Raw genomic sequence first — 26,296 nt, 5'->3', positions numbered from 1 at the left:
TTAAAATTCCAATAACTATGAATCATATATTTATGTTTATTCTAAAAAGATTTATATATATATATATATATATATATATATATATATATATATATATATATATATATATATATATATATTGTGTTTTTTTCTTTTTAGGATAAACATAAATACATGATTCATAGTTATTGGGATTATAGTTATTGGGATAAAATGTATATGTATGTATGTTTATTTATTTTTATTTTTATCTGGATGTGAACAGACCTCAAGATGCTGGTTCCTGGGAGTTTTTACAGCAGATGAAGTCCAGGTAGCATAGAAGATTGCTTCCTGTCCACCTTCCCTTTTAGAGTTTGTTCAATGCCTGGGGCTGGGAGACATGTGCTGCTCTGGAATAGTGATGGTCTTTGAATCGCAGGAACTGGCCTTTACATTACTAAGACTCTGAGCACTCCAACTGGCTGCAGATTTATTATGGTCTTTAACCCTTTACTGCCCTGGTTATGTTCCCATGCCTATTTAATGCCTATTTTGTCAATGTCAAATATGTTGGGTACTGGGCAGCAAAGGGTTAAGCCAAAGTGCAAAACTATTAATGTTACAAATTAATGGTCCAGTCTGCCTTTTCAAAGCACCGGTGCATCTGCTTTTGGTTTGGTTTAAAAGAGGGCTTTTGTTAACCTTGTTTCTAATCTGTCTGAGGCCGATTTTGCTTTGTGGCACGTTTGCTTCCGAACACCATGAGTCAGGAACGAGTAGAGGCCTGCGTGGCTTTCAGGGAAACGTGGCTTTTTACAGCAATTTTTGGCTTGTTTGTATTGGTTAAGAGGGGGTTCTTCTTCCTGCCAGTGTCAGACTTTACAACCAAGAAATTGTAACCACCTGTATTTCTGGATCACAGATAGCAAGAGATTTATAAAGTTTAAAAAACTAGGGCAAGCATCAAACATGGAATATGTGTTGAAAGGAAAGAATACAAGTGAATGTTTCAGCTGTTGAGGAGTTTATAAATAGTTGATTTAGGAGAGAACATATGGAAAGATATGACCGGAAACTCTGGTGTTGACTTTGACCAAGAATTTTCTTAGTGTGTGGTGGTCTTTGCTCTCTTCGGGTCTCTCTAACACTTCACAGAAATGGCATATTTGGAATAGAAAGGAAAGGATCTTTAGGGTTGTACCTTTACAGTACACAGTAACATTATTATGTGTTTATTGTCTGGCTTCAGTTGGCAGTTTTGATGTGTTTGATTGCTGCTCATACAGTATCTTGCTCATGCTTTTGCAATTGAGTACCTTTTGGTGTACAGAGAGCTCCATCTATAGATCCTGGCTGTGTTTGTCCACAGGTCCCTGTCTCAGGAGCGCATCTCCAGCTCCTCTTGGGCTGACCTCCTGGCACACCCTCGCAAACAAAAGGAGCTCACTAGCTACTGCAGTCAGCTGCAGGAACACTACCATCAGTGCTATGTCAAAGGTAATGTCCCTTCTCCTGTTCCGGCTTCTCTCTGACACATTTCTATCTTTCCCAGGTTCCTGCCAGAGTGTCACTTTCTTAAGCAATTTGTTTTATGCGTTTACCATCTTTAACTGAACACTTAACTCTGAGACCTTAAAACATAGGGCACTAGAACAGCTCTACAGCCCTTCTTATGAAAGTTGCCCTTGGCAAAGAATGACCTTGTTGAAGTTCCCCAGTGAATGCCTGGGAGAGCAGCCGTTAGTTTACTACTAAGAGAAAGTACTTTGTCTTTTTATATATGAAGTTGGATTTGTTTTGCTTTGGCAGTGATCTTGTGTCGCAGAACAATGACTCCTAATAAATTCAAGGTTGGGCATTGGTGACCTGTGCATTTGTGATGAGGTTTAAAGCTGTGTTTCTTCACCCTCCTCTTCCTCCGCAGGGGTGTTCTGCAGTCTGCAACAGTCCTATAATATCAGCTCCCAGGACGTGCTGACGACAATGGATTACTGTGAGGAGTCCCTGCAGGAAATCGACATCAACCCCTTCCTGCAGACACTCTGCGGCCACATCCGTGTTTTCAGGGAGCGTTACGAGCAGCAAGGGGCGACAGAGAACATGGAGGGCAGGCCCACAACCACCTTCACCATCGGCATTGGAAAGACAGAGGAGGGAGCAGGGAGAGGGCCGCTCGCCTCCTCCTCAAGGTACTAGACAGGCCCTTTCTTAGCTCTCCTAGTACTGACATGATTTCTATAATTGACCTAAACAGGATGTCTGTATTTTAAATTTGTTCTAGGGAAAACTTAGCAGAGCAAACTTGATTTTCCTTGTAGCTTCATAACCCATTTTTACTTATGTTAAGTGGGAGCTTTGTTGGGTTAAATAGACCCAAAGCAAAAAGGCTCTACATGTTGGCATTAGAAGCTGGACAGTGTCTTAAAATAACTTTTAGGAATTATATTCAACATAAAACATTGCAATAGTATTGTAATCAATAAATCTACTGGATTAGTTTTATCTCCTGATGAGATGTAAGGTATGTTTATGCTACTGAAGTGAGAGGGCAACACTGTGGTTTACAGTGAGAGAGTGATGAGCAATTAACTCTTGAAGAGCTTTCAAGAAAACTAGCAACTTAAAGTAGTTTTGAGACAGAGTAATGGCTGTGTTTTGGCTGTATGGTTTTTGTTTTTGCAGTGTGGAGACTGAAGACGCCAGTGAAGCAGAATCTCGAGGCAAACCCTCCACACCCTCCTCCCCCATTGCATCTGCAGTCCAGAAAACCAATAAGATATACCCCGAGTTCCCTCTTTCACTCTTGCAGACGCAGCAGAAATGTGAATATTATCCTGACTTGCATAAAATCATCCAGGTAGGTACTGTAGTTCTCCACACATCTGAAACAGCAGTTTTTTTCAATGTACCAGTTTCCATGGCATTCCTGTTCATACTAAACGACTCTTATTTTGAATAGAATAGTATCTGTGACATAGATTACGTGTTATTTATTTATTAACATTTTTTCACTTTTTGTAGGAAAAGTTTCTGGAAATCGGTGCTCAATACTTTAAGACCGTGCCTTCGAATCCTCATTACTTTTTCTACTGCCCCCCATCTGCTAAGAAGGAGGTGAGTGTAACGAAGAGTTAGACAGGAGTTATGTACTGGATTAATTACATCAGTCCCGGTAAACCTCACTTTAATGTGAATTATTTCAGGTGGTGTCGGATTGTGAAGAGGCTGACAGAAGACAGAGTGAGGAGATTGAGGTGTCTGAGGCAGAACTAGCCACAGAGGATGGTAAGAACTGATTCCACGGAAAGTAGGTGGGAATCGGTCAATGAGAAAAAAGTATGAAGTTGTACAGTTTTCATATAAAAGGCCATCACAGCTCTTATTGGATTGCATCGAAATCATACAAATATATATATATATATATATATATATATATATATATATATATATATATATATATATATATATATATATATATATATATATTGTATGTATAGAGATCATAAACAGAAGTCAACCACCATACTAAATAAATAAAATACTATCTTCAATGTTTTGTTTGATGTTGACCTTTTCCTTTCTTGCCATGAGATTTTAATTTCTTTTGCAAAATTAAATTATTTCCTGTCTCGCCTGCCCCAGATTTAAACTCCGCTGTAGACCATCAATTGCTTACGAAGCTTAACAGTTTATCTGAGAGCCGTGCAACCCCATCACTTGCTGTGTGTTATTGCCCCCTGTGCAGAGAATGTGTCGGGGTGCTGCATCGTGACAGAGAGCGACACAGACCTGGAGGTAGAGTACCGTGAACGTCTGAACCGCGAGTTCACTGACCATGACTCCAACCAGGACGAGGACTCTTTCAGCATCCTGGACGGCGACTCCCTCCTGGAGCCTGAGGGCCCCCAGCAGGAGATGCCACCCCTGTTTGTGCACCTGACCTGTTCCATTAGTGTCAAGAACTGCCACGGCTCCTTGCCCACACAGACACTGCCCACCTGCTTGGGTGAGGATTCCCCAACCCCGGCTGATCATTTAAACACCAACCAAGTTCAGAAACGGTTCATTTTGTATAAAAGTAAATATGGTATCCTTCAATCTGTGATTCTGATTGGATTGAATGGATAACTCACTGCCAAGTCATGATGGAGAGAGATGTCCTTGATGGGAGCACTACACCTTGTATACATCTACTGTGTGCAGTGTACAATAGGAAGCTCCTGTTTTTTTCTTTAAAATTTCCATTTAGAAGTGCTAAAAGAAAGCAAACAAATTAAATGACAAACGTTTCGACTAGAACGCTTTCTATGTTTTCAGTGGATTGAAGATATTGAAGACTTCGAGAGACTTCTAGTCGAAACGTTTGTCATTGAATTTATTTTGTTTATTTTTGCACTACATAAAAGTTTCAAATTTCAGGAGGGTAAACACTTTCTGATGCAGTTCTTCAATTCAGGTTGGTTCTATAGGAGCCAGGTTGATTGGTCATCCATTTGTAGGGTCTCTTGATATTTCTGCTTTAATTGTCTTTTAGAGGTACTGATATAATGTGTGAAGTGTGAACTTCTTAGACCACCTATAAATTCCATAATATTTTCAGATATATCTGTTCCATGAGGTTGTCTCGTGGAGGTGAGGCTGACCAGATTGATGTGTTCTGATTGTATGTGTTGCAGGGGAGGTAATTGCCTGCTTGGAGAATGCTGACTCCCTTCAGTCCATCGACCTGAATGATCTGTCAGTCACGCTGGATATTTTTGTTCTGACTCTGCCGCTGATCGAAGTCATGACCTCAGACATACATCACAACAGGTAAGACACAAGACCGGGGACCAGAAAAATCTTTTGAAGACATATTGATTGATGGCGACACATTAAATATTTCATGACATATTGTGGCTACCTTCGCCTTTCTTTTCCAACTCAATAGTTATCCTCCTTTTTTACTAATCCTAGACCATTTTTCAGAAATTTTATATCTACAAATCTGAAAACGCTGATAGGATAGATGTGTATCTTTCAGATGAAATGGATGGACTGGCCAGAAATACTGGGGGAAAAAAAGGTTTCTTGTTTGTTTCAGATATACATCGGAGAGCAGCATATCCTTGACCCGCTCCCCAGGCCAGCCTTCCTCCTACCGCTCCGATGAAGAGCTCATGCAGGAAGGGCTTCCTTCAGCAGGAGGGGATGGGTGGGTATGGCACTGTGGCGAAGAGCACATTGATGTGCTGGGGTGGGTAGGGAACATGGGGGGTGGATATGGTGTAAAAGAGTGGCTATGTCGGGAGGGCAGGGTATTGTTCTGTGCAAAAAGGGTAAGTATCATACTACCGTGGGTATGACTAAGTGAGATTAGCCCTTTGCGGTCCTATGTCGGACCAGGCCCAGCATTACAATTTTTCCTTTCCGGTCCGATGTCGGAACCTGTCTGACATCATCAAAAAGACGTCAAGCACAGGTCTCTAGTCGTTTTTTCTCAAGAAAAAGCAGAGAAAAGCTTTCAGTGGCCGAACAAGGAGTGGGGCAGGGCTGGAGATGCAGTACTGAGTGTCCTTTTGATATGCAGTGCCTTTTAAACCTGCTTTACTGTGAAAAAAATTATAAAATAAACAGCTTGTGTGAAAATAAATTAGACCCCACGCCCCTGACGGGCGCTGAATAAATGGACTGTAAAGGGTTAAAGTATTGTGGTTGGTGTGGTGCATTGTAAAGACTCATCGGCAAGTTCTCCAGCAAGCTAGCTTCCCCTGGTATATTTTCTGTAATGTTTGACGCAGATCTTGCAATGCGATCTCCTTTTCTTTCTCTGCAGGCTGACGAGTGGAGACCCCCTCTCCAAACTCCCAGACCCACACAGGCAGGCAGTGCTGGCCACCATGGATGAGGTCAGAATCCAAGATCTAGTGCTTTTTAATTAAAAGTCAAACAAACCAGAGAGGTAGGGAATTCCCATTCCAGCCTAGTTGAACTGTTTAAGGTACATTTAAGTACCTGTGTGTGTAAAATATACTGTTGCCCCAATGTAGATATGTTTCTACTTCCATATATTGCAGCTACACGTTGTTAGACTTTGTTTACCCATAAACTGCTCCGTTTGTGTGCACATGCAAACATCCTTCCACATTTCATATTCCTAATAGTGAAGCTTTTTGCTGCAGCTTGATTAACCTAAATTCCCCTCTCCCCTTGTGCTCACAGATCCGCTGGGTCCTGGAAGATGAGATCGTGTCTGCCCTGCGCCACTCCAAGATCATCAGCACCGCTACGCTGCAGAAAGTAGCGGATCATGTGTCCCGGTCCCCTGGCAGGCCACAGTGCCACTGCGAGGTTGTCCCTCTTCAGTTCGTCTTCGGGCTTGAGCAATCGCTGGAGAAGTTTAAAGAGGTTAGCTGAGCCTGGAGAACACATTGGGCTCCTTTTTTAAAATGACACATCATTAAATATACACATTTGCTTTTTTTTGTTTAAGAGGCATTGCAGCATAAAATAATTTTTGAAAACCACTACTAACTTTGTGAGATTTCATCATGAGCAAATAGCTCTGTCTGATCCAATAAATCCTCTTAGTTTCTGTTAAGTACCTACAAGAACATGTTATTTCCAGTTAATCTCAATCTAAGGGCAATAAATCCACACCTCTTCTCTCTCTCATTTAACAGGAGTTCCGGAGAATGTCCCTGTCTGGGTACCTACTGAACGAAGAAAAGGACAATTTTTACTACGTGTCAGTGAGCCGGCTGCATTCGCAGAGACTGGCAACGGTGAAGAAGCTTGCAGAGAGCAGTACGAGTGAATCATTGGGGCCGGGGGAGGAATTAGACAGGACCTCTCAACAAGCCAGTCACACTGCAGAATGTAAGGAAATGTGCAAGGCCCACCAGCTGGCCAATCAGAACACAGCAGGAAAGATAGCTGTGTCACTGGACAGCGATCCCGAGCTGGCGAGGAGAGAGGAGAACATAGTGGTGAGAAATGTGTTTTAACAAAATATACTTTTTAAAAAAAAATTTAAATGATCTTGTTAGCATACTTTTCTGTGTTGGTGTAAAATTCTGCCACAAACTTTCCTTTTTCATTCTCAGGCTTCAGCTGAGGAGAAAAAACCTGCTAGTGGAGTGGATTCAGCGAAAGACCCATTTCCAGAGGCTGTTTCTGAGACGACTGCAAGCGACAAAGCAAGCCAGCGGGAGAACGGGTCTCCCATTTTGAAAGATGAGGAGGGGAGCACCCCCTCTACCAGACCTGAGCCCTCCCAAACTAGCACTGACATTACTCCAAGACCTGAACCATCCCAATCCAGTGCTCCCTGCCTGCAGCCAAGCATTAGCATGGACAAAGGAACAGAACAGAGTTCTCCCCCGAAAACCCCTTCGGCAGTGAGCCTGGCTGAGTCTGTGCTGACCACCACCCAGAGTGAGCACATTTCTCATCAGTTTCAATAAGATCAGTTTTATTTACAGCAATCAGCTTGTAACACGGGTACAGTAGCGTCTCCGTTTCTCTAAACTCTTGAGCGCGTGGCCATTGAGATTTCCCTTCCAAATACACCGATGCTCAGGCGGATGTCTAATACTAGCCATATTGACCACTGCACTCCTTTTGGTTTAAACTTTCTTTTCAAAATCTATTAAAAAAAAAATTAAATGTAAAGTGTCAACAGTATGAATTAGTTACTTGGAATAGACCCAGTGGATTAAAGAGAATAAGAAAAGTCAAGCAGTTTGTGGTTCCTTTGCAGGCAGTGGGCGGGTGCGGCCTAGTCGTGTACAGAGTGTGGTCTCCAGTCAGGGAAGTCTGGACTCTGACATGCTGGGTAAGGATTCAGTCTGCTGTTTATATATATATATATATATATATATATATATATATATATTATACAGGGAAACCCTTTGAGCTGGTATACTTGCTGTGGAGACACTCCTGCACTTGCACAACCATTAATCATCACCCGTTGACATTTACACAAATACATCTCAAAATGAAATCAGCTGTTGTTCCAACTGTTCATTTGTCTATCTTTATTATTATTATTATTATTTATTTCTTAGCAGACGCCCTTATCCAGGGCGACTTACAATCGCAAGCAAATACAAATACATTCAAGTGCCTGACCTTTACTCTCTCCTCAGGCTATGATGGTGGGAGCAGTGACTCGGAGTGTGAGGGGGCCACCATGAATGAACAGGACCCCCGTTGCCCCTTGATGCCTGATTTCTGGCTGATCGTAAAGATCCATCAGGACAGAGTGGAGGTGCACTCTCACACTCGGTAAGCAGTGCTTGTGTGCAGTGCATTTCCCAGCGCTCTCGGCAGTAGGACGCTTGACTCCTCCGCAGCACAACTTGGGTACAGAAGCTCACTGCATTCTCATCCTCTGCTGAGTCTGACCAGGCAGTACAATGTTGAGATGGTCAAAACACACTAAGTCACAGCACAGGTCATGCATGTCTGTGTATACCTAATACCTAAGATTACTTTTAAAAGCCTTTTGCACTGTATTTTTCACGTTGTCAGTCTTAGATTTTCTAACATGGTTTATCTATGTGGGACTGTTTCCTTGATCTTTTACAGCTCTCTAAATTCAGGGAAGGATGATGATGAGGTGCCCCAGTATCTCCAGCTACACCAGATGGTTGTGAGAAAGATTGGGGAGATCTGCCGTGTTGTGAACCAGGTACATCAGAAACACTCCCTTCCCTACTCTTCTTAATTACCAATATGTAGCCCTGGCTTCTTTGTGAATAGGTCATTAAATGTCCCACATTTTAGCTTCAATAAAAACATATACAGGACTTGGTTTTTAGGTGTAACTCGCATTTAAGATCGGTACGCTCTAGTGCTTTTGGATTGACTTGGTCTCAAAGCAGGAAGCCTGGAAGGAATACTTCTGACCTCTCTGGTTCTTCCTTCCCTCTCAAGCGCTTGCTGCTTCAAGATCTCCATGACAGTCACATCTGTAACTCTTTGCTGGTGGCAGAGAGTGAGGAAGACATCTGGAAAAGTGAGAACCTGTACACCTACAGGAAGCAAACAGCCGCCACTGACGGTGAGTCACAGCCACTGCCATATGTGTGTGTGTGTAGGTCCTCCCATTTTAAATCGGCTCATAATGCACTGATGAGACATAATTGTGATCAGTAACCAAACCTAAAGGAGTTTTTTAGCAGTGATTTTAAATCTGTTTGCAGAGATCAGTATGTCCTGTGTTCATTTTCAGCAGTAATGTGTAAAGGCAGAATAAAAAAAGCAGTCAAGCAGTTCCTTGCACATTAGTTAGTGACAAAAACCCGCCTGGTATCCTTATTTACAGACCTGTTTCTATCTCCACAGTGCTCACAGCCTGATGAATCAATATTTTAACACAGCAGTATAGTCTTTACAAAAAAACAAATTAGTGGTTTAATTTATCATCTTTCCAGATGTTTAGCTCAATCTTGTAAATTAATTTAATTCTATTTTATATGTAGCAGAGTTGGAAACGTTTGAGAGGGATTGCTCACTACTCAGTGATGGGAGAGATGGGACTTTCTGTCCAATGATCTCCTGGTCAAAAAGCACAAGGATCTGTTCAACAAATGACACTATTTAGAGACATCTCTCCAAAGAACTACCTTTTTATAAAGCTTTACTAAAACTATAAGTATATACGTGATTCAGACATGTCACCAAGATGTACTGTTCATGTATAGATGATGATGATATAAATTTACTTTTGCAAAAATAATTAATTATTGCAGATTATTCAGCGGATGAGAGTTACCAGCCTAGAGATTACCTGGCAGCCACTATGCAGTTCATCCCAGGTCACTTTGCCTGCGAGGTTGTGTGGAGCACCATCATTTACATTCACCCACGACTCAAAATGGGGCCCAACATGGGCGTCAGTCGAGGTACGTCACAGTGCTCTAAAGCTGGGATTTAAGAGACTGCCCACCCCAAACAGAAAGGTCTACACACAAACAGGGTCTTGTTATTTTGTTTTACTGCTGGAAGCTAAATGCACATAGAAACGTAACACGTAATGAAAACAAATAGCAATTTTTTAGTTTTTATTATTAATCTTGACCAAAAGACATTTTATTGAGTGACAGAAAGTACAGATTTGTTGAGGCTCTAGTCCCCAAGGTGGTCTCTGTTTAATTATGCAATTAAAGTAATTTGCATGCGGATGGCAAGCTTGCCAATGTTTACACTTCCTGTTCTACCATGTGTTCAGGCCTGATTCACTCCTTTGAGAATAAGATAAAGCATTGGAGTTTCTGTGCTGTGATTTAGATCTATTTGTCTCATCTTTTCATGGGCTATTTTTCAGATATATATGAATGTATAATTTCATAATGCTGTATAGTAAACCAGGAATAACAGTAGTCATAAGTGTGTGTGTGTGTGTGTGTGTGTGTGTGTGTGTGTGTGTGTGTGTGTGTATTAACCCTAATAAGGATGTCTGTATTTCTACAGCGATCCAGGCTCTTCGCTCAGTGCTGAATGCCTTCTGTGTTGTGAACAGGAAGAATATGTTTGTGTACCAGGAGCGCACTACCAAATCTGTTTTCTACCTCAGGTGAGGATTAATACTGATCAAGTGGTTGTGGTGGTGTTTTTCCATAGATCTTCACTTCATATGCAGAACACTACTCTCCTGGGGAAATAAATAAATCAGATCAGGCTCCTGAATTGAAAAACATTTTATCTTAACTGTATGTTTACAAGCAGCTTAACATACATGTCCCAAACTCTGATGTTCAGCCTTAATTGCACAGAAGTATATTGTTAGTTTATTTCCAACAGGCTGTCGGAGACGGCGCTCAGTGGGAGGTTTTCAGAGTTGGATGGCAACCCCCCACCTTCGTCTCGCTCGCTGGCTCTGACACGCAGCCAGGAGCCCCTCTACTCGGAAGATCTCTCGGTAACACAGTCGCACTTTCCTGCACTCTGCACTCTGCTTCAGCTTTAGTTTGTGAAAGTGGTTTTAATATTCTTGGATGTGTGTGGAGTCCTAGCATTGCATTATCAGTCTTGCCTTTCACAAGCAATGTACAATGTCTGTCTAGTTTTCCCACTTATCCCACTGTGGAAACCCTGTGGAAATTTTGTGCTCATCTTTGTCTCTGTTTTGAAATTATTGTCCCTGTGGGGGGACTCAACCAAACATCAGAGATTGAGTGGAGACGTAGTCCGTCCATCTGTATATACATGCATGTGTTTACCAGTATTAAAAAGCATAATTATATAGGTAAATGTAATTTACACATGGCTTGCAGCAGCTGCAATTTAAAAACCTTGGATATAAAAACTTAAGCTAACTGAATCATTTTGCTGCCATTATGTTTGTTTGCACAGAATCTAGCGGATTTTAGTTCTGGCTTGGTTTGACTAATGAAGGCTTAATATATTTCTTGCACTGACATCATGGGTCGTGGAATGATGTTATTTTTATCCTTTGTAGCTGATATGTGCATTACTTGCATGCTTTATATTGCTCAGTAGGTAACTGATGGGCAGAGCCTGTACCTAATGTGTTTGTCTTTAACAAATCAAATATTTAGCTTCTTGGATATATGCAGATGTGCCTTTTCAGTTCCTCTGTAAATGGCACTCCATGATCTGAATGACAATTTAAAAAACAAAATGAAGTAATTAAATGAGGCACAAAACATATCCTTTGTTTGTTAACACCATATATTGCATGTCATAAATTTATATTAAACAGTTATGCAATTGTGTATTAAATTAATGTTAAATTCATATTTAATAGATATGCAATTGATACTACATTTACGTTCAATTGTTCCTTGTTACTTTCCATTAACATTTAAGTCAGATTAACTCTATTTTCAATTAAAAACATGTAAACAATGGGAAATTTACATATTTTCAAGGGTAACAAAACGTAATATAAATGGACGTGATATGCAATTACATTTTCAATCGACATTTGGTTAACATTTAGCAAGAAACCAGCTATTGGATATTTTTTAAATATTAATTTGCAATTGCATATCTATTTAATATTAATTTATGCCACGCAATATAAAGCGTTACTATTTGTTTTTACCTGTTGTGACTCAGGGCTCCCGATTCTCCCTGGAGATGATCTCCCCCAGGAGTGTGGAGGGGTCCAGGCCCGTCGGACAGATGGACAAACACATCCTGCTGATGGTGCATGGAGTGGGGCAGGCTGGTGAGTGAGAGAGCCATGACGGGATGGGGAAGGGGATGGGGGGAGCATTCAAACAGGAAGGGCCTGAGCGCAGTGAGTGAGGCAGAGAGAAGTTAATTATCACTGGCTTGTGATGGGGGAAACGTATAAGTGAGGGACCGGGGGAGAGTGAGAAGAGAAGGGTTAGCAACTTTATTTCATTGCATTTAGAAATGGGGCCTGAAGTAAAAGGGAAGGGTCAACACATTGAGAAACAGGCGGTGATTTGTCAAAAGAGAAACTCTAAAGTAGGTAAATCTGTATCAGCATTTCTCTGCCACATGTGTAATCTAGGTGCACAGTGGTCAATTGTTGGTTGAATTTAAGCACAGTCTGCAATGTGCATACTTATTTAAATGCTTATAGTGTAGTACCACTGGAAGCATACTAGGGGGCAATCTTACTCCAGCAAAACTCACCAAAACAGTAAGAGAGTATTGTGGCACTTTCTTGAATTAAATCTCCCCAATGCAAAAATACATACATCCTATGAATCTTGTCTGTTGTTGAGTTAGCTGCTTGCACGAACAGTGAGTATTCTGTAATATCTTGCACTTCAACTCCCTTTTTTTATTTTTCTTTCTTTCATCCACACACGCGCACACACACACACACAGGGCCAGAGATCACAGACGAGCTGTTGAAGGTTCTTCGAAAGCGCTTGGACGAGGCGACGCTTGACATTATCACTGTGATGTTAGTCAGGAACTGCAAACTGACACCTGCGGACGTGGAGGTAAAGGGTCCTGCTGCCGTTTTCATTCATACAAGCCGCTGTTTTAAAAAAAAAAAAAAAAATTATATATATAGAACTTTGTGATAATACTGTATCTCTCCTTTTTCAATGTGTTTTTTTTCTGCAACAAGACAACAAAAAAAGTTAATTGTATTGCTTGATGTAATAGGCAGGTAAGTATTTTTTTTAAACCAGGCAACTTTGGTTGTTGATGGTAAAGACACATCAATTAACTGCTTTGGCCTTAGTTGGACTTAGACTGGAATTGTCACTGATGCTTACTGCTGTCAGAATAGGAGAAGTGAGAACACAATGTATAAAAATACAATTCTTGGTGTTTTTATCTCCCAGTTCATCCAGCCCCCTGGCTCCCCAGCTACTGAAGTGATTGAGTTCACCCTCCCGCAATACTCCCTGCCTTGGCTACAGGCTGTGGCTCACTACCTCCGGCAAAACCTGCTGATCTTCCTGCATATCCCCAAGTACACTGACAGCAACATGGAGCACCATTTTAAGGTACTGGAGATGAACAGGGCTAAGGGTCCTGACATGTTGAGGGGCCCAGCCCACAAGCATTATACTGACTGGCTTCAAGTCAGTAGCACAAGGAAACACTTCCATAATGGAATACTTTTATTAGAACTTTACCCTACGCCAGAACTAGCATGTCACAGAGTCAAAGTTTAGTGGGAACAAGCTATAAGGTGACTGCAGGTTCGTAGCTTGTAGCTATATCTTAATGAAATGTGACATTTGCCATTCATTAGCAGATTAATTAGTTTTGACATTGGATGGTTCAGCAAATTATATTGATGTAAATATATTTAAACAAAGTTTTAAAAAAACAATCTTATTTGGGCGCCATGCAATATTATTTTTTTTTCCAGTAAATGTTAGCATTGATCCCCCAAGTAAGTTTACTTTCCTTAACTGTTCAAATTTGATTAAATGTTTAATTATAATTTAGGCATGTGTTACTAGAAGTAGTTTCACATACTGTATGTCGGTCCTAATGTGTTTTGTACTGTGTGCTTGACCGGGCATATGTGCTGTATGTTACTAGACCGTGATTTAAGTGATTTTAAAAAAAATATATAATGATAATTATTGTTAAAATAAGTTGACCCCTGAATGTATGTTTTTTGTTTTTTCCAGCACTATTTTCTTCAAAGCAGCGGTTTGCCCGATTCTGATATCTACCTCTATAACAAGCCCGGAGGCCAGGGAACAGGGGGGAAAGGTAACAGCTTTTTCGACATCTGCCATCACAGCCCCAAGCACTTCAAAAGAAACTAGGGGAGTGGGGGGTTCTTAATGGAATTCAAATTGCGGTCCCTAGACAAGCAAAGCCCAAGCGTAGCCTTGAGTTAAATCTTTCTCTTTTCTAATTAGACAGTCCTGACTTCTGTTGTACAATATGATTTGCATTATGAATTAATTCAGTATATTTCTATGAGATAGCACATTGATAATATTACCAAAGAGGTCCTGTAATCATGTTGCTCTGGGGAAGTGAAGCTCTTTAAGCAGTATTTGACCATGTCTCCAAGGGCAGCTCCCTAGCTGCTGTGTGACGTGCCTTGTTATCTTGAATGTTTGTTTTGATCATATTAAGAACACATCCCCTTTTAACAGCAAGCCACGAACTGTATTGGGTATTGGTGGATGCAGGTTTTTTTAATTTTTTTTATTGGTTTAGCCTTCTGCAATTTATATATATATATATATATATATATATATATATATATATATATATATATATATATATATATATATATATATATATATATATATATATTTATATATATATTTATTTATTTATTTATTTATTTATTTATTTATTTATTTATTTATTTATTTTCCCCCAGGGATAGCCCAATTTAAGATGTATCTCCATTCAGTTAGGATGTTCATCCTGTATATCTGCATCAGTCTTACAGTTACGTGTTGCTGACATTAGACTAGAGAATCGTGAACTTCTCAACCAATTACTGAGTCCCACTGTGTTTGTATGTTGTCAGTGTGGCTCTCTGGGACCAGTTAGTTTCACTGCTCTGAATGCGACACTCAGTAAAGTTCAGCTGCTGTGTTCTGGCATGGTGACTTTCAGCATCCAGTCATTTTGTACTAATGCAATCCAATGATTTGGTTTTGCGGTTATCTGGTAATGATCATCACTGCTATATTCTTTTGGCATGGACTGTTTCACTGATGAATCCCACCTATGTACATTGTTTTGACAAATACGTCTCTGTTGTGAGTCTGGTTTACAGTGTAATGCAAGGCGTACAATGTAGTATACCACTGCAATACTGTTCTGCTGTTGATAAGTATTTATTTGAGATTTGAAGATGTAGTAAAAAAAAAAAAAAAAGTTTCCTAACCCAAGGATTTTGTGGAGCAGGATTGGTATATTGTGTTTAATTTAAATCTAAAAAATGACTAAAAAAATTAAGAAATAATAATAATAAATAATAAGACTTTGAATGTCTTCAAAAAAAATGATTAAAAATGATCTCTGCAAACATATGAAATGTATTCTAAAATATCATTCCAGGCCGCCCATGTTCATTCCATTGGCACAAAGTTTGTCTGTTCTCGTTAAGCTCTCATTTATTTTCCTGAAATAACACAGAGTTCAAAGGATTTGGTTTAATCGTCAGAGTACTGGTAGAAAATTAATACAGCAGATCTACAGATATGTAGTGAGTTTTCCTCTGTTAGAGCCCTGGCATGGGTATTTCAATTCCAAGTGACTGTGCAACAGGGGTCCCATTTTAAATTGTGATGGTTCCTTAGGAGGAAAGACTTTGCTTGGTAGGTTTGTTTAACCAAACATTGATTATTTTCAGGGTGTGGATTCTCTCCAATACATTTCCTGTCCTTTCACCCCTGTATGTATCCCATAATGATATAACAGTGGTTATTTGTAAGTTGCATGCGTTGATAACAGTTGTGTTCCTGGTGCTCAGACACCTTGTGGATGTTCTTCTGTTGACATAGGTACCATGTCGGACCTCGTGCAACATCTCTTCCCACCCTCCCAGTTCCAAGGTATCACCTGTAATTTCTCAAGCACTTGTCACTTCCCACAATTTGACTTCCCTCCCCATTTTAGCTTCCTTCTGTCTGTGCTGGTAGTTACTTGGCTCGGTGCTGATTCTTTTATTTCCATTTCTTTAGCTGGTTTTGTTTCAGTTTTGTAGGCTATGGTGTTTCAGTTGTGGTGGAAGCCTAGTTTTATTTTCCTCATGGAGATTCATTTTCGTTTTACCATGCATGTTTCAAAAGCATGCCTACTGACCGTTTTTACAAAAGCAACTCTTTTATTAAATCACTTTCCCCTCACCTACGACTTTCTATTATGTAGCTTTTCACAGTGAAGTCTTAAAATAGAATTTACCTTTTTGTTCTATCAAGGGCTCTACTAAACCTTTGTGCAGCATTTTTTTTACAAGGGAAAGTGTTGGAATCCCAATATTTCTAGACCTTCCAATCCTTCTAGATCTTCCAAACTGTTTGGTTACACAGTGTTTGGAAGATAGACAAATACTCTCTAACCTGCTAGTTAGTGTCTGGAAAAGGAAGGGGTGCTTTGGGTAAAGTTTTATTTCTGAGGTTATTTTCAATGTATTCAAAGAGTATAGATTGGTACATAAAAAAGGCCCCTTATTTTAATAATGTTATAAATCCATCATCTATAACACTCAATGTTCCTTAATAACTTATGAGCCAAGAATCGTATCTAATAAAAGATACACATCATAAAACATTGCACTCTCAGCCTTTTTGTCTGAGGTTAAAAATACTTTATTATTATTATTATTATTATTATTATTATTATTATAATTATTATTATTATAATTATTATTTATTTATTTATTTATTTATTTATTTATTTCTTAGCAGACACCCTTATCCAGGGTGACTTACAATTGTTACAAGATATCACATTATGCATTATTTCACATTATACAGATATCACATTATTTTTTACATACAATTACCCATTTATTCAGTTGGGTTTTTACTAGAGCAATCTAGGTAAAGTACCTTGCTCAAGGGTACAGCAGCAGCGTCCCCCACCTGGGTTTGAACCCACGACCCTCCGACCACTACTCCACATACCCCTATTCTATGCTTTCCTATGTCGTCTATGTCGTAGGGAAGTGGTTCCCAATCTGGGAGCCCTAGGGGGGGTGTGAGATGGTTTCTGGAATCCGCAGCACATACAGAAATATTCAAATAATTTGGCACCCGACCAAGCAATGTTCCCCTGGTATGACTGAGCTACGAATGGAGGTTTGCTGTTTTAATGGTTTTGAACAGTGGCGGTATTTCTATCTACCGCTGTGAATATCAATATAATCGACCTCTAAAATCAAGTTCCTTGGAAAACCTATATGTCATAATGTGTCTGTCAGACTGACTGACTGATGGACTCGACTTTAGTTCTCCCCCTAAACAGAGAATGGTTACATCCACTTGGGTACTGTATACAGTACCTAATTGCTGTTCTGCCCCTTAGGTCAGAATCAAGTTCATCCTGAGGCAAGATGCAGGTGACTGCCAATGCTTTACATGCTAAGTGGATACAAAAAAAGATGTATTCAATAGTGCAGATCATTCATTTTTTACGAACCTTGCATTTTGTAGTACGAGTATTAAAAAGCAAGTACATTCAGACTGCATAAAGAAACTAGGGTAGCTTTAGGGCAAGGACCAGTCAGTCCTACTAAACTTGATTTTCCATACATCACCATTCATCATGAAGATTAATATTTTATCCAGTTTTTTGGCAATTGCGGTGTATTTGTCCTTTACTAAGATCTAAGAACTTATTGCTTGTTTGTCTTTTGGTTTTCTTAAGTTCTATTCGGTCGTAATATATTTAAGATGTGCTGTGTGTTTGTATTTTTTTGGTCTCCTAAAAATAGTAAAAAATGAAAGTAACAGTGGTGTGGATTAAGTCAGGAATACTCAATTTTAACTGTTAAAGAATGAGTTCACTTTTTTAATTCATAGTGGCATAGGAAGTCTATACAGTCGTAGTAGATATAACCTGGGTTTAACAGAATAACCAGGAGTGGATTTACAGTAACAGTGCTCTTTACTGATATGTGCAGATCCCATTTGTTTAGACTACCACTCTCATAATGTCTGCTGCTGGCTCGCCCTCTCCCCTCCAGGGATTGCCAGCATCGCGCTCTCATTTGTGGACTGCCAGGGCTGCCCACTGCAGGTGTCAAGGCACGACTTCATGAAGCCATTGAGGGGGGACACCTCCGGGATCATTCTGCAGGAGGAGGAGTTTGAAAGACTCACTGCTGTCAGCAAGATCGACTCAGAGAGCCAGGAAACAGGTACTGCCTGTGGAGCCAGTTGTTGTAGATTTCAGTTTATATTTCTTGCTACTCAGGGAGGAATTATAAACATGTATGTAGTGCTGTCTGTAAGTACTGTAAGGCTATTGTTCGGCATCAATTACTTTGCACAGGAAGAGATTACAACAAAAAAAAATTTTTTAAAACACTTGTAAAACATATTGCACCCCCTGATACATACAGCTGGTAAAGTGATTATAACATGCTGGTCTGGCTCGTAAGCAGTAAAAATCAGTCCATCTGGCTTTAAGGATGTAATATCAGTGAACAATATCAGAGTTACAACTGAACAATATTATAGATCCTGTTGAAACGGAGACAGGTGTCCGCTAACTGTGCATGGGCCTGAAAAACCAAAATGCTTTACCTGTGGTCTCACCCGGTTTACTCTCTCTTCACAGGCTCTTGGACTCGGGTTCGTTTCGATGTCTGGGAGCAGGGGAATGTCAGCCCCCTGCAACTTACTGATAAGCTGCAGAGTGCTCTGCGCCATGCCCTTTGTGATGTCATCATGGAGTTCAGGGTGCTGCCCAATCCCCTCTGCGTGGAATCATATTTTCCAATCACAGCCACCGACCACATTGATAGCACCAATGGTAGGGGAAGAGTGTCATTTTGTTAAACTTACATTATTAGCATGATTAATGTAACACTCCTGTAAAGGATGATGTAAAATAGCAGAGCCCAAGGAGCTGGTCAGAACCTTCTATGGGATTCAAGGTAGCTATAGAAAAGCAGTGGTAAAAGTAAAACGCTAGGAATAGGTGTTGTGTCGATTGAGATGGATACCTATTTTGTACATGTAGCTTCAAAACTGGCATTACTAGAAATTTTAGAAGATTAGCCAGTTGGTATTGATTGCTGTTGATCTTGCAGGCCACCAATCTCAGCTGCAGCCTGAAGGTAAAGACCAAGCCAGACCACCTGTCAGCAGTGGGAGAAAGAAGACCATCCCATCTCCCATTGCTTTCAGCCCGGCACCCACACCAGCCCCTGCAGGCTCAGGGACCCCTGAATCCACCACCCCCACTGGCAGGGCTGCACGCAGGAGCTTCTGGGACATTCTGGTAAGTTTACAGGGAGTCAGGGGTAAGGTCTATTGGCGTGCTGCTCTCATTTCTATCAATGATACCTGCAGTTGAGTTGTGACAATGACAGGTTCCCTCACAGCCACTGCCTGTCAGTCCTTGCATTGCCGACTTGAACCCTCAGCAGGAACTTGAATTGAATTTCCTGCATTAGACAGCAGAGTCTTCTTAAGGTTATAATAATTGGTGCTATAATGCTTTGTGGCATTGCTCCTGGTTGTGCTGCTGCTGTTGGAGGTTCAAGGGTAAAAGAACCATAATAAAAATGCAAATGTCCTGCAGAGTAAGCCAGAACCCTCGGAGCTGGGGTCTCCTAAGACAACAGACGACATTATCTTGGATCGGGCAGAAGACAGCCGAACAACCCGTCGACGACACAAAACCGAGAATGTGAAGCAGCCCTGGAGCCAGGAGAGAGCAGCCGCTGCGGAAATGGAACAGGCGCAGAGGCAAGCAGCCTCACAGAGGTCCTCACTTCTCACTTCCTTCACAGGGTCTAGGGTCTAGGGCAGGAATAGGGGCAGGGCACACTAGATACCACTCCGCACAGGGCAGGCTGACCGTGGGCAAGTAAAGAACAGGGGTGAATTGAGAGCCTGACACATTTACCCACAATGCACTCACAACATTCTTTTAATGTCTAATTCTAAACAACAAAATCCAACCTTTGGAGGCCTCACAATCAAATATTCCATAGTAGATAAATAAGCCATAAGTATTAATGTTGAAGATGAGGATTAGAGCTTTCTTATAAAGTACTGTATAGGCTTCTGTTAAGCAAAATAATCCTAAAAAGTAGACATTTTAGTACATTTAGAATTTTAAAAAATTATTTTTGTAAGCATCTTTGGTGATAAGCAGCTATTAGCTTTCACATTTTTATTGTCCTTTCTGTTTAGTTTGCTTGACTATTAGTTTTGTACAGAGGTATTGTACATACACAGGTGGTTTGGATGTAATAGCTGGTTCTTTTTGGTCCCACAGGAAGCGTATCACCCAACTAGAGGAGGGGGAGATAGGTACCCTGCACACGCTTTTCCAGGGAACCTGCCAGCAGTGGGTGACATTCATGGGGCAGCTTGGTAAGTATTCACCCAGCATTAAATCAGCATTTAAACGTTGGCTTCAGTGCCACTCTGTCTCTCAATGATTGCTTTTAACTTCGTTTCTCTCCTTGTTCCTGTGTCAGGGTGCCCGTCTATCCAGCAGTGCTCAGCTGAGATCGCCTCACAGTTTCTCTTGCCCTCAATACTGACAGAGATTGTGAATCTGGTCAGCTCACTAGCCAATGACACCTCAGTCAAGGTGTTTGAGAGAATCAGGTAAGGCAAAGTACATTAAAAGTTGGGCAGTTTAAGCCCTGTACATGTATCTGTTTTTATTAATTTTATAAAAGTTTTAAACAAAAAGAAACTGCAACAGAGCAATAAAAAAACCACAAACGTGATCCATAATGTCTGGTCAATTTTAAAACTAACCCCATTTCCATCATAATCATGGAAAACAAGCTACTTGCAGTTGGACTAGAATATAATCAGAATTTGTGTTTGTGGCCTTAAAGATTTAAATTTCATGCTGATTAATGCCTTGCCAAAAGTCTGTGATGAAGTGTGTGTTTTAACTAATATAAAGATCCTTTGTCTCAGTTGCCCCCAAGGAGAGACTTTCGTCCCCCTCTCTCTCAGCAAGCACTCCAGCACACCCCCTGCTACTGCAAGACAGTTCATTCTCATTGGACGGAACTTTCACCAATGGCATTTCAGTACTGAGCAAGGTATGACCTCTAGTTGTTACAGCATACAGTTTGTTACTGTGACTGCAATTCATGACAGTCTTTTTTAATGTAAATGTTTGCAAATTTATTTTAGTAGATGTGCTCTTTATGACTGTGTGCATGGCTGAATTTACCCACTTCGCAGCAAGACACAAATTGATGTTTCATTGGAAGTACGTTTAGTTACCATTGGGTTATTAAAAAAAAAAAAAAAAAAAAAAAAAAAAAAATTGATATTGTAAGTACCTGAAAATTTTTATATAAAGCATACTCAATGTACCTGATTTGTCAATAAGACACGAAGTGTTTTAAAGAGCCATGTATGCATTTCACCGCTTTCCAAACAATCTGTCTCTGTTCCAGAGCTCTCTTACAACACTATACTGAAACAATTCAAACATTCCTTATCCTGCCCTTTATTTGGCCTGTCCAATAGCACAGTAATTTAGGGGAGAGCTGTAGTTGTATCCTTTTTAACCTGTCAATTGAAATAATTGGAAACAGCTCAGTTCTGTTCTGTTCTGTTTTCATCGTGGTTCCTGAACTTGAGTATTCACTTCCTATGTCATGACAGACTCCCAGATTGAAAGCTGACAACATGGTCTTTAACAAATGAGCTTTCCCTCTGCTTGACAAAAGCTCTCTGTAGATATAGTTGTCATGTGTGTGTACTGTAGACGTTGGTGTTTGTAGAGACTTCTCTGTTTCACTCTCACTGCTTGCCATGCTGTGTCAGCTCATCTTCTGTTTGCCCACAGAAGACAGCTCTGATGAGGAAAGCACCCCACTGGTTAATAGGTTCACACGTAAGTCTGCCAGTAGCTGGTTTGAGAGGAGCAGTGGTGGTGGGATTCTAAAAGTGGGGTTTGTGCAAACCAATCTGCTGCTTTTTTTTTACAATTTTATATCTGTGAAGCTCTTGGTGTAAAACAAGCAGACTCATAGGGATATAGATCCAGTGTAATCATGCCCCCTTGATAACGTTTCAGAAAGATTTTCTTGAAAATTATTTTTTTTAGAAAGAGCTTACTGGGTGTAAAATGTAAAAAAAAATTCAACCCCCCCCCCCCCAATAATGGCTTTGGAAGTACAACTGTCGGAAGATCAGGTCTAAGCTGTCATCCATTAGTTCTCTCTTCAAGTTTGTATGATTGCTAGTCCATAGAAAAAAAGAGGAGTGAATGCAGATGAGCATTAAGTAACTTACTGATTTTTTCCTAACATGTGAAGTATTACACATGCTGCTGCTGCTGCTGCATTCCCAGCAGAGCAGCTGTGTAAATGAGATGTTGCAGAAAAGGATTTCCCTTTTTATAAATGTATCAATCAGTTTCCTCTTAATACAAATACATGATGTCCCTCACAGTAAAGCCCCTGGATAAGGGCGTCTGCTAAGAAATAAATAATAAATCCCCCATGAGTAGCTTCTGTAGTGAATATAGTTTTGTGCTAGATAAATCTATAATATTTAAATAGTTTAAAATGGGGGGGCTCCCGAGTGGCGCATCCTGTAAAGGCACCCCGCGTAGAGTGCAGGATGCGCCCTATAGCCTGGAGGTCGCCGGTTCGAGTCCAGGCTATTCCACTGCCGACCGTGGACGGGAGTTCCCAGGGGGCGGCGCACAACTGGCTGAGCGCTGCCGGGTGGGGGGGGGGCGTAGGTCGGCCGGAGTGTCCTCGACTCACCGCGCACCAGCGACCCCTGTAGACTGGCCTGACGCTGTAGCTCTGAGGTGGCTGCATGGCGGGCCTGCAGAGTGAAAAAAAAGCCGATTGCTGACGGCACACATTTCGGAGGACGCGTTTGTCCGTCTTCATCTCTCCCGAGTCAGCGCGGAGATGGCAGCAGTGAGCCGGTTTGAAGTAAGAAAATAATTGGGCTTTCCAAATTGGGTAGAAAACGAGAAAAAATAATTGGCGATTCCAAATTTTATTTAAAAATAAATAAATAGTTTAAAATCCCATAGCTGGTAAACACTGTAAGGCTATTCAACAGCAATGCGTAACCATTGGTAGAGACCATCCCATCTCCCATGTGGCAATGTTTTTTCTTAATCTTTTTTCCAGTCATTGCATTTTCACTGTGATTTCCAGTAGAATGGCCTTAAACTGCTGTCGCCATTACTGAGTAGTGTTTTAATATACCAACAGTCCCTGTGCGGACTAACATATACAGTAGATACATAATGCTTCCCTTTTAAAGTGTGGTATAATATTACTATAGTGTGGTATAATATTAGTATAGTGTGGTATAATATTACTATAGTGTGTAAATATACATTCTTTTAAAAACACACTTGCTGTAAAAGTGTGTCTACAGTATGGTAACATAGTTTATCTGAGTATCAATACAAACTGTCTATCTTACTTCCAGGTACTGTATATTAAATACTGTTTACAGAAATGAGTCACATATCCACTGCTTATGTTAATATTCATATGCAGTCTCTAGTGTATTTATATCTGTGAAGATCTGCATAACACCAGGTTCATTTCTAATTATTTAAAAAGGGTGGGGCGGGGTTGATAGAACCATCATAATTGCCTTTTCTATAGTAGTCTGACAGTCCTTGTCCTGGATAATCAGTTATTTTAATTCCCTGCTAAACAGTAAAACCAGTCTTGCTCAATTCATTGTAATTACATATGTTGCTTTGGAAACCAGAAAAATTCAGTAACCATGGTATTTAATTCTCAAAAACAGTTCCACAGAGCATTAGCTTTTTGTAGCACATGTAGTTCATGGACAGTAAGAGCTTTTGTGAATATAAATGCAAAGTTTGAGTAATAATAATGATGATTCTCTGTTGTTCAACCGTTCTGTTGTTGGTCCTCCTGAAGCTCATAAGGGGTTCCAGCGTTTTGAGGCCCTGGAACTGAATGATTCCTGCAGCCCGGGGGTGTCTGGGAGATGGGTTGCCCCACGCCAGAGATTTGTCATCATCCAAATCTTGGACAAAAAGGTATCACTGAGAATATAATGGGAGACAGCCTGAACACAGTTTTATTGTTGTTGTTTTGGTTATGAATAGACAGTTGTCAGAAATATCTGTGTAATTTCACGTGAAGACTTCCTGACACAGTAATTCCAACTTAACCAATTACTTACTACAAGCCCCTAAAATGAAGTCTCTCTCTCTCTCTCTCTCTCTCTCTCTCTCTCTCTCTCTCTCTCTCTCTCTCTCTCTCTCAGCTGACTCTTTACATGTACAACTGGTCTGTAGATCTGGGATCGTCTTTGAGTCGAGGGCTCACTCGGTTGGTCCAGTGGCAGAATGCCCGTTCGCACGCCGTGCACTGTCTCCTCAGTCAGAAAATGGGTCTCTTTCACCACTACTGCTTCTTAGACACCCCTGCTCACGAGGATCTCAAACAGGTAGCCCTTTCATGACTCTTATTTCACTTGGACTGCTTCTTTAACACCACATTTGAGATCTTTATCACCACAATCAGCACACATCCTATGAGCCGGGAGCTAGAAATGTGACTTAATTCTGTTTATACACACATAACTGAATTTCTTACAACTGTACAAAAGAAGTGAGCCATAAGTATGCAATGTTGCTGAGCTCTATGCACATTTGAAAAAAAAAAATCTATTTAACACAGCCTCCGAGCATTACTCTTCAAACTGAGTTATTTTTAATTTGCTCTGGACACAAATACACTAGGGCATTTCTAGTTTCTAATAATACATTTTAGAAGAAAAATAATTGTCGACTGCAGGTAACACAGCACATGCATTTCAAGGTCTAGATCCTCCTTCCACCTCTACACCAATAACGGTGACCCTTAAAATTACTGCCGTTTTCTTAAAATCTTTAAAAGACCGGGCGACCTAGTTTAAGGCAACTTTGCTGTGTCAAACCCTAAGTCTCCCATGGTGTGCCATGAAGTGGCCTGAAACCAAGTTCCAAGCCACACAGTAGCTTTGTGTTCCCTCAGCTTAAAAAGTTGGTTCTTGTAGTGTGTGTGTGTGTGTGTGTGTGTGTCTATATACATACAAAGGTACTACAAATTTCAATATGAAAATGCAGAACCTAATTCTAGAAAAGTCTAGAAAATGATGGATTGTAGGTGAACATTCTTAGACAATATAGAAGGGTTAGGCATAGGAACATTTGCTGTCATTACCAATAAGTCAATATGGGAAAAAGTAAAGAGCTCTCTGAAGACCTTAGGCAGAAAATTATTTATTATCATAAAGCTGGAGAAGGGTACAAGAAGATTTCCAAGCATTTGAGTATCCCAATTTCAACTTTTTGTTTCTATTATCAAGAAGTACAAGACTCATGGTACTGTCACAACACTCCCTTGGTCTGGAAAAAAGAAGGTTCTTTCACCAAGAACAAGTAGAAGAATTGTGAGGAAAGGTGTTGCCTGGTGTTGTTCACATACTCGTGAACAGATGGTGTGCTTACTGAGGTGTAGCAGATTAAGGGATAGTAGATAATATCCTTAAAAAAAAAAAAAAAAACCTACGGAGAGAAGCGTAGAAAAAGCCAGCCCCTGGAGAGGAAGGTGTCTGGGGACAAGGGAGCAGACTGCAGCCTGCAGGTCTCCTGGTGGCAGGACATCTGTGTGACATAGACAAGGTATCTCCCGCAGCACAGAGTGACAGAAGTGACAGTGACAAGCAGCTGTCGAGTGCCGTGGGATTCCATTAAGGATGGTTTGTGAGCATTTCCAGCCAGACGCAGCATGGACTTTTTATAGCACTAAAATCTGTTTTTAAATTTATGTTTTATATATATATATATATAAATAAATAATATGCATCCATGAGGAAATTGCTTTTTTTAAATGGGGATTGTGTTGACCAGTTTACAAATTTCTTATTTCTAAAGGCCATTGCACATTGGATCCGATCATGCATCTGATTTTAACGTGCATCTAAGAAGAAAAAAACGATCCTGTGCATTCCCTATTGCACCTTGCACACTGAGTCCGTAACTGTTGTACAACTGTGATGCGTCAATTTTGGAGTCGTAACAAGTTTGATTTGATCCGATTTGACATGCGTTAAAAATTACATTGACCAATGAAAAACGACTGGGAAAACACGTGGATTCTTGCAGTTCCTGTTTTTGTGTTCAACATGGCTCCGGAGAAGCTTATTCTCTGCGTAGCTAACCACGAAGAACTGTATAT

The 26,296-nt window shown here is 40.5% G+C and overlaps 1 protein-coding gene across 17 annotated transcripts in view; it reads left to right on the top strand.

The window, feature by feature from the left end:
- szt2 (SZT2 subunit of KICSTOR complex) overlaps nt 1–26,296 on the top strand; it is a 57,327-nt gene that overhangs the window by 16,135 nt on the left and 14,896 nt on the right. For 7 of the 17 annotated variants that reach the window (XM_059035011.1, XM_059035014.1, XM_059035010.1 and 4 more), the window contains exons 27-61: nt 245–292; nt 1,331–1,458; nt 1,886–2,150; nt 2,644–2,818; nt 2,983–3,075; nt 3,165–3,246; nt 3,707–3,967; nt 4,638–4,773; nt 5,045–5,155; nt 5,777–5,849; nt 6,163–6,348; nt 6,624–6,929; nt 7,047–7,377; nt 7,703–7,777; nt 8,094–8,232; nt 8,536–8,638; nt 8,884–9,010; nt 9,702–9,854; nt 10,423–10,525; nt 10,753–10,870; nt 12,034–12,145; nt 12,781–12,899; nt 13,251–13,415; nt 14,055–14,139; nt 15,903–15,953; nt 18,089–18,262; nt 18,685–18,879; nt 19,160–19,350; nt 19,654–19,838; nt 20,356–20,453; nt 20,561–20,693; nt 21,018–21,145; nt 21,904–21,951; nt 23,987–24,108; nt 24,339–24,521. In XM_059035011.1, coding sequence (XP_058890994.1) covers nt 245–292; nt 1,331–1,458; nt 1,886–2,150; nt 2,644–2,818; nt 2,983–3,075; nt 3,165–3,246; nt 3,707–3,967; nt 4,638–4,773; nt 5,045–5,155; nt 5,777–5,849; nt 6,163–6,348; nt 6,624–6,929; nt 7,047–7,377; nt 7,703–7,777; nt 8,094–8,232; nt 8,536–8,638; nt 8,884–9,010; nt 9,702–9,854; nt 10,423–10,525; nt 10,753–10,870; nt 12,034–12,145; nt 12,781–12,899; nt 13,251–13,415; nt 14,055–14,139; nt 15,903–15,953; nt 18,089–18,262; nt 18,685–18,879; nt 19,160–19,350; nt 19,654–19,838; nt 20,356–20,453; nt 20,561–20,693; nt 21,018–21,145; nt 21,904–21,951; nt 23,987–24,108; nt 24,339–24,521 — 5,002 coding nt within the window. Of the gene's footprint in view, nt 1–244; nt 293–1,330; nt 1,459–1,885; nt 2,151–2,643; nt 2,819–2,982; nt 3,076–3,164; nt 3,247–3,706; nt 3,968–4,637; nt 4,774–5,044; nt 5,156–5,776; nt 5,850–6,162; nt 6,349–6,623; nt 6,930–7,046; nt 7,378–7,702; nt 7,778–8,093; nt 8,233–8,535; nt 8,639–8,883; nt 9,011–9,701; nt 9,855–10,422; nt 10,526–10,752; nt 10,871–12,033; nt 12,146–12,780; nt 12,900–13,250; nt 13,416–14,054; nt 14,140–15,902; nt 15,954–18,040; nt 18,263–18,684; nt 18,880–19,159; nt 19,351–19,653; nt 19,839–20,355; nt 20,454–20,560; nt 20,694–21,017; nt 21,146–21,903; nt 21,952–23,986; nt 24,109–24,338; nt 24,522–26,296 lie in introns of all 17 variants that reach the window. The other 10 variants (XM_059035016.1, XM_059035015.1, XM_059035022.1 and 7 more) reach the window with 8 other exon arrangements.

Source organism: Acipenser ruthenus, chromosome 12, assembly GCF_902713425.1.
Source record: "Acipenser ruthenus chromosome 12, fAciRut3.2 maternal haplotype, whole genome shotgun sequence".
Classification (NCBI taxonomy): Eukaryota; Metazoa; Chordata; class Actinopteri; order Acipenseriformes; family Acipenseridae; genus Acipenser; species Acipenser ruthenus.
Note: the sequence above shows the minus strand (reverse complement) of the source record. Positions and strands in the feature narration are given on the sequence as shown.